General features: G+C 54.2%; 1 protein-coding gene across 3 annotated transcripts; it reads right to left on the reverse strand.

Moving 5' to 3' along the window:
• Nucleotides 1–794: 794 nt before the first annotated feature.
• Gsdmd (gasdermin D) lies at nucleotides 795–5,441 on the reverse strand. 3 transcript variants are annotated; one of them, XM_004638969.3, is made up of 11 exons: nucleotides 5,267–5,441; nucleotides 3,902–4,121; nucleotides 3,576–3,768; nucleotides 2,902–3,070; nucleotides 2,519–2,621; nucleotides 2,277–2,330; nucleotides 1,926–2,000; nucleotides 1,681–1,853; nucleotides 1,464–1,608; nucleotides 1,288–1,361; nucleotides 795–1,155 (listed from the first exon to the last, which is right to left on the reverse strand). In XM_004638969.3, the coding sequence occupies exons 2-11, from the start codon at nucleotides 4,116–4,118 to the stop codon at nucleotides 925–927; spliced, it is 1,434 nt and encodes a 477-aa protein (XP_004639026.2). In that variant the 5' UTR covers nucleotides 4,119–4,121; nucleotides 5,267–5,441; the 3' UTR covers nucleotides 795–924. The 3 variants fall into 3 exon arrangements, with proteins under 3 accessions (XP_004639026.2, XP_023579778.1, XP_023579779.1); XM_023724010.1 differs by having other exon boundaries at nucleotides 3,902–4,153; XM_023724011.1 differs by lacking the exon at nucleotides 3,902–4,121.
• Nucleotides 5,442–6,504: the final 1,063 nt, after the last annotated feature.

Below are 6,504 nucleotides of genomic sequence, written 5' to 3' on the forward strand. Positions count from 1 at the left end.
CACACACACACACACACACACACACACACACACACACACACACATAAATAAATAAAATTTAAAAAAAAAGAGTTTGAGGCCAGCCTGGGCTACAAAGAAGTTCAAGGCCAGTCTGAACTGTACAGGGAAACCCTTTCTCAAAAAGACAAAGCAAAACAAAAAAATGACTGCATGTCAATGATGTTCTAGAACAGAAGGGGGCACACCACTTTCTCTTCTTCCCTCCAGGCTGAGAGACTGCACATGGAATGTGCTCCCTGTCAAGTAGCTATACGCCCAGCATCTAAGCTTTCAGGGGTGACCATACAGCCTGGTTATATCATTTATGCACATCCCACCCTAGGACAGGGTAGATGGGCTGCTGAGTCCTGCAAGAAGTGGACTCACGCGTGCCTTGAAACCTGCTGACTTCCAGCGACCTGCAAGTTGGTGGCTGGGAGGCTCTGATGTCCCGCTACAGGATGGGTCACCACTCGCTGCTCTAGGGGTGTCTGTGTGGCCCTGAGTTGTGGGTATCTGCTTGTCAGCTGTCTCTCATTAATCACTTTGCCCATCTTTCACAGGCAAGCAAGCACGCTGGGGAGGCTGGGGACAGGGGCACATCCAAGAGCAGGCTCTCCTCAGCCTCATGGAGCAAGGTGGAGAGAGATGCTTATTCCCGGCCCCATTTCCTTTCTGGTCTTTCAAGGACACAGTTCCCACTCGTACCCACCCTACCCCAACCCACAGCCCTTCAAACCCTCAGCGGCTATTCTTTCCTTTGCACGTCATGCTTATTCAATGTGCTGCCAATGTGAGCGCATGTAGACTACGTTTATTGAGTTTCCCCAGCGCCAGAGTATCATGGTGAGCTGGCCTTGCAGTTGAGTTGGACTCTTGCCCTTCCTGGAGCTCCTAGAGCATGGGCACAGGTTAGCAGGACTCTCAGCTCAGTCCTGACAGCAGTGACAGGGAAGCATAGAGTGCACAGGTGGGGCCCTGTGCTTCTGGCTCCCAGTGCACCTGAGGAGCACCCGCCTGGAGCTCCAGGCCACATTCCTCTAGCAAGGTCCAGATTGGTGCCTCCTCTCCCCAGTTACTCTCAAGGAGCTTGGGGGGCAGTGACACATCACTTTGCTCTTGCCATGGGGTGCTCTGTTTCAAGAGGTGGCCTACCTGTGAGGAAAAATACAAGGTTGTGGACATGGGAACAAGTCCTGAACCCCTGGACATGAAGCACTTGCCCATACCACCCTTTCCAGATGCACCCAAGGAACCACCCTATCCTTCCCACTGTGCCTTTCTTACCAGCTCAAGTTGTGTTGACAGGTCTCCTTTGTCCAGGACCTTAGCCAGCAGCTGTTGCTGGGTTTCACTCAGTGCTGGAGAGAGACCTGGGCTGAGAGTATGTTCTAGAAATGCCAGTAGGGAACCCAGGTCTCCCCCCATGCTGTACATATCTACCTATCCAAGAAGCCACTCACCACTCAGTGCCCCCAGCAGGTAAAAGATAGGGGCTGCAAGTGCCTGCACCAGCACTCCGGATGGGAGCACCAGGCATTCAAGGATGTCACCTGCTGGACCCTGTGGAATCTTCACTTGCCTGGCGCCAAACAGGCCCTGTGCCAGCTGGAGCAGAGGTGCTGGTGAGCTTGGGCTGGTTAGGGCAGACTCTCCCCTGTCCCCTGCACCACCACTTACCAGGGCCTCTAAGTCCTGTAGGGCTGAGGGGTCACACAGGACCTTCCCCAGGTTCAGCAGCAACTCCTGCCTCAGCTCTCTCTCCAGCTTCTGCAGTGCTGAAGAGGCAGCTTTCACCTCTGTCTGCAGGCCCTGGAAGTCTTCTGTGACCTCCCAGTCCTCATCGACCCCATCTGCACAGATAGCCCTGGTCAGTCATAGAGGAGAGCCCATAGGGGTCCCAGCAGTGGTCAAGGGGTACTGACCTGTCAGGAGCTTGAAGCGCTCAAAGATGGGCCCCAACACTGAGGAGAGGCTAAAGGGTTGCTGTGGCTGGTCTCCTGGAAAGGGTGTGAGATGGGGAGAGGGACAGTGATCAGAGGGGTACCTGGGCCCTCTCAGCCTCCACCCCCACACCACCCCCAATAGTGACATCCCAAGACAGGCAGGAGGCCAAGCAGTCCCACCATCACCCGACCACATCTTGAGCGTAGTGCCTACTCCCTCAGGAAGCTGTGCAGCCGCGCTGCTCCCTGAGCACGAGAGAAGTCCTCTGTGGTGAAGGGAGCAGGTTTCTCCCACTGGCTGGGCTGGGCTAGGGGGTCCTCAGGACTCACCTGGTGGGGGTGGTGGGAAGGTCCTCCGCTTCTCATCCGGAAAGAGAAAGATGTCTGGCAGGAAGGAGAGCAGATGGGGACAGGCAGGTCATTGGGCTGCCCCTACCTAAGGGGCTCCCCTGTCAGGTAAAGCCCTGCTCCAGTCACCTACATGCCAGAGCCCAGGGTGCTTGCCCTTGACCTGAACAGTTGCGTAGCCAAATACCTACAACACCCCCCAGCCCAGGTCTCCCCACACTCACCCCAGTCAGAGTCAATGACCAGCTGGGCCACCCGGAATGCGAGGATGCTGCCTTTAGGGATGGTGACCTTTTTCTCCCGGCTCAAGTGGCCTTCACCTTCACCCTGAGGGATGGATACAGGCTCAGGGCTGTGTTCTGGGTACAGGGTTATAGGTGTGGGTGTGGGTTGGGTAATGGTGACAGGCTTGCCATCAGTGCTGGCCAACTCAGCTTTTGGGTAAGTCTGGCTCTGGGCAAGCGTGACGCTGGGAGTTCTCCTGGAAGGGTCTTGAAAGAGCCCACCCCTACTGCTGCCTGTACCCTGGAATGTTGATCTAGCTCTTCCACTCCTCTGCTGCCACATGCTGACATGGGGCCAGCAGGGTCCAGGGCTGGCCACACACCTTCAAGCACATAGCTACAGGCACAGCACATTGGCCTGAGCCCTCCTGCTTGCGTGTACGGATGACTTCCACCTCCTCCTGTGTCTGCAGCACCTCCGTAACCACATACACGTCGTCCCTGCAACTCCGAAGCTGCTGCAGAATCTTGGGTTCCGGCTGCCGCAGGCGCCTGCAGGAAATTTACTGGGGTGCACCCACAACCGACTGGGGTCCCTCTCCAGACCCCACCAGTAGGCAGAGTCAAACAGGGAGGCCATCTAGGAGTTTGCAGATACCAGGCACAGATATACTTCCTGAGTGCTCCTGATGACGTCTAGGTGGGTACAAGGTGGAGGGAGGAGGTCCAGCAGGGAGACAGCACCCTTGTGTGCTGTCTGTAGTCTACTCTCCATCATACCATGTCTCTGCCACTCCCTTCTCATAGCAGCCTGTGGGTCAGGCCACATACAGGCCCTGGCATGTGCCCACACCCAGCCCTTGGGATCACGACTGGCAGCTAGCCCATGTAGCCTCCTTCCCTGACAACCCATCTTCAGCCACAGCATTCCCTTGCCTCTGGCACTTCCCTCAGTGCTCACACAGGCAATGTCTGGGAACTGTCCTAATGTGCTCCTGTGGGCTTCCCAAGAACACAGCTACCTTGGTTCAGAAGGCGCTTATCCCCTGGGGCTCACCTCTCCTTATGCATGTGATCCCAGGTATTTGGGCCCACACTCAGGCTGCACACGTTCACTGAAGTGATGGAGCTGCCAGACACTGTGGCCCCACCTGAGATCCTTCCTTGTCCTGGGACTTCCACCTCCATGTTGCCCCACACCTTCCCATCCGTGTTATCACAGAAGCGGAAGGTACTGCCAGGCTCCAAATCTGAAGGGAAACCAGACTTGAGGCCCTGTCCCAGTGGCTATGGCCTTGTCCCACACCCAAGGTAGAGGACATAGCCTACTACCTTCTTCTACCTGGCCCAGTTGGTGCTCTGTCTCAGCATGAGTTTGGATACCTGGTTCTGGGGCATCGGGCTCCAAGATGTCTTTGATTGATAGGTTAACACATGAGTAACGGGGTTTCCAGAACCATGAGGTTGGGGGTTTCCTTCTCAGCAAGGAATAGGGCCGGAAGCTGGTAGAATTCTGAAGGCTGTTCACTAGGATGAGCTCTCTGCTCCGGTCCAGCTCCCGGATCACTCTCCGGACCACATTCTCAAAGGTTGAAGGCATTCTCTTGAGGAGAATGGGTGTCAGTGCTTGGATGCCTACAAGACAGGGGACTTCTGTCCTTCCAAAGTGGTCTGTGACTGCTATGGAGGAGCTACAATTTGATTGGCTTTGGGATCTGCCCTGGACATTGGTGAAACACACTTAAAGGTCTGTCTGGGTCACACGGAGGCATGGCCTTAGGGTATAAGTGGTCCCTCCTCCCTGCCTCCCCTTCTGCTCTATTCCCTGTTCTGCTGCCCGGCTACTGTGAATGAGGTAGTGTTCGTCTGCCATCACTTTTGTCATGGGGTCTCTGCTTAGAGCCGGTGGATTATGGACAGAAACTGTGAGCAAAATAAACCTCTCCTTTAAATTTTTGCTGTCAGGTATTTTGTCCAGTAATGGGGAAGCTGCCTAATACATGCCACTATCCAGACAGTACTGGGACATAGTCTGAGAAAGCTCTTGCCCCCAACTACTACCCAACACAGAAAGACACACTGTACACTTTGTCCCTGAGCCACTGTTTTTCTGTCTGGGCCAGAGCACTCCAGGCCAGGACATCCCTCACAGCCCTTAGTAGGATTTGGGCCATCCACACCAATGTTGTGTGGTTGCAGTCGGCCCTTGCCCCCGACCAGTAGAGGCTACTACCTTGTAAGCCAAACAGGTTGGTTTAGGGCAGTTATGGGGGCACCCTGGAGTGCCTACTTGTATGGCAGCCTCTTCCTAGCTGAGAAGCAGATAGAAGTGCCCCTACTCCAAGGTTCTTGGCATAGGCAAGCCTGGCCAGTGTCTTCCAGACCCTCCTGTGCCCACAGCATTAGGAGCCAGCTTTCCAGGGCTTAGACCTCAGGAGTCAGGGCCAAACCTGGCCAGCACCAGACACTAGAGTCCTGAGTAAGTGTTTGTGTGGCCACGCCCCCACCCAGGAAGCCTGGGCCAGGAACTCGCTGAAGTTGGAGGGTGGGCCAGCGAGTGGCCTGGGTGCCTGTAAGACTGACTCCAAGGTCAAGCTCAAATACAGGCTGGCTGCCAGGATGTGGAGCTGCCTTCCCAGAACCTGACGGGTCCCACCCTAATCTGGTGTTGCACGGCTTCCCAGCAGGGATAGGATGGGGGTTGGGGTTGGGAGGACCGGGAATGCCTGGTAGGCACGTATAACTCACCCGATGGCCCGGTGCAGAGCCGGTACGGATATGTCCAGGAAGCGAAGGAAGCCAGTCAGCGCTGCAAAAGAGGTCTCAGTGCCTGCTCAGCGCAGGAGCACACAACAAAGCAGCTCCGCGGCTGCGAGATGTCCGGTCGCAAAAGTGAAACCGCTGCCTGATATAACCCCTGGCGTCCTCCCGGAACTAACTGCGAGCCCGCCCCGCTCCCTTCCTCCCAGAAGCCCGCCAGGGATTCTGCGAGTCTCAGTCTTTTCTGTAAGGAGGAACCTTGGCCACTTCCCGTTCTGGTACTTAAAACTACGTAGCGCTCCAAAGATGCACAAAATGTACAAGCTGCCTGCAAGCACGTGAAAAGATGTCCAACATCCCCAGGCACTGGGAAAATGCAAATCAACCCCCTGAGAGGGTATCATACCCACTAGGATGGCTGTCGCCCAAAACGAGTAACAAGTAGTGGGCAGATGTGGAGAAGTCCGAAGCAGTGTACATCACAGGTGCAAATTTGAAAAGGCAGAGCTGCTTGGACATAACATACAACAGTTCCTCAAGCAGGTAGACAATTTAGCATGCCACCCAGTGATTTCACTCTTGCATAAAAACCAAGAAAATAAAGCAAAAGATCAAGCAGATACATGTCTACCAACATTCCCAGCAGCATTATTCATATTAGTTAAAAAGAAAATGTTTCAAAAATAAGAACAGTGAAACTAACCAAAATCTCCATCAATTTATTGGTGGATAAGAAGAACATGGCAAATCCGTGCTATAGCTAATTCCCTCCACAGTTGCGAGTATGGAGCTCAGGGCCTCATGTGTGCCAGGCAAGCTCTCTACCACTGCACTGGCCTCCATCACCAGACAGTGGTATATTGTTTAGCAACTAAAAAGAATGAAACACTGCCACATTGTAAGATGTGGATTATCCTTGAAAATATTACAGGGCTAGGAATATAGTTCAGGCAGTGGTACAGTGCCTGCCAGGCAATTGCGAGGTCCTAAGCTTGATTTTGGGTACAAAAAGAAAAGAAAATATCACAGAGAATGAAAGCAGCCAGACACAAAGACCACATGTCATTGTGTCCATAAATGAAATATCCAGGGGCTGGAGAGATGGCTCAGTGGTCTAAAGCACCTACTTGAAACAAGCTTGGCAAAGCACAAGGACCACGGTTCAATCCTCCAGCACCACATGCCAGCCAGCCCCGCCCCCTGGTGGGCTGAGCTGGCCACACACA

Source organism: Octodon degus, unplaced genomic scaffold, assembly GCF_000260255.1.
Source record: "Octodon degus isolate 3935 unplaced genomic scaffold, OctDeg1.0 scaffold00104, whole genome shotgun sequence".
Lineage (NCBI taxonomy): Eukaryota > Metazoa > Chordata > Mammalia > Rodentia > Octodontidae > Octodon > Octodon degus.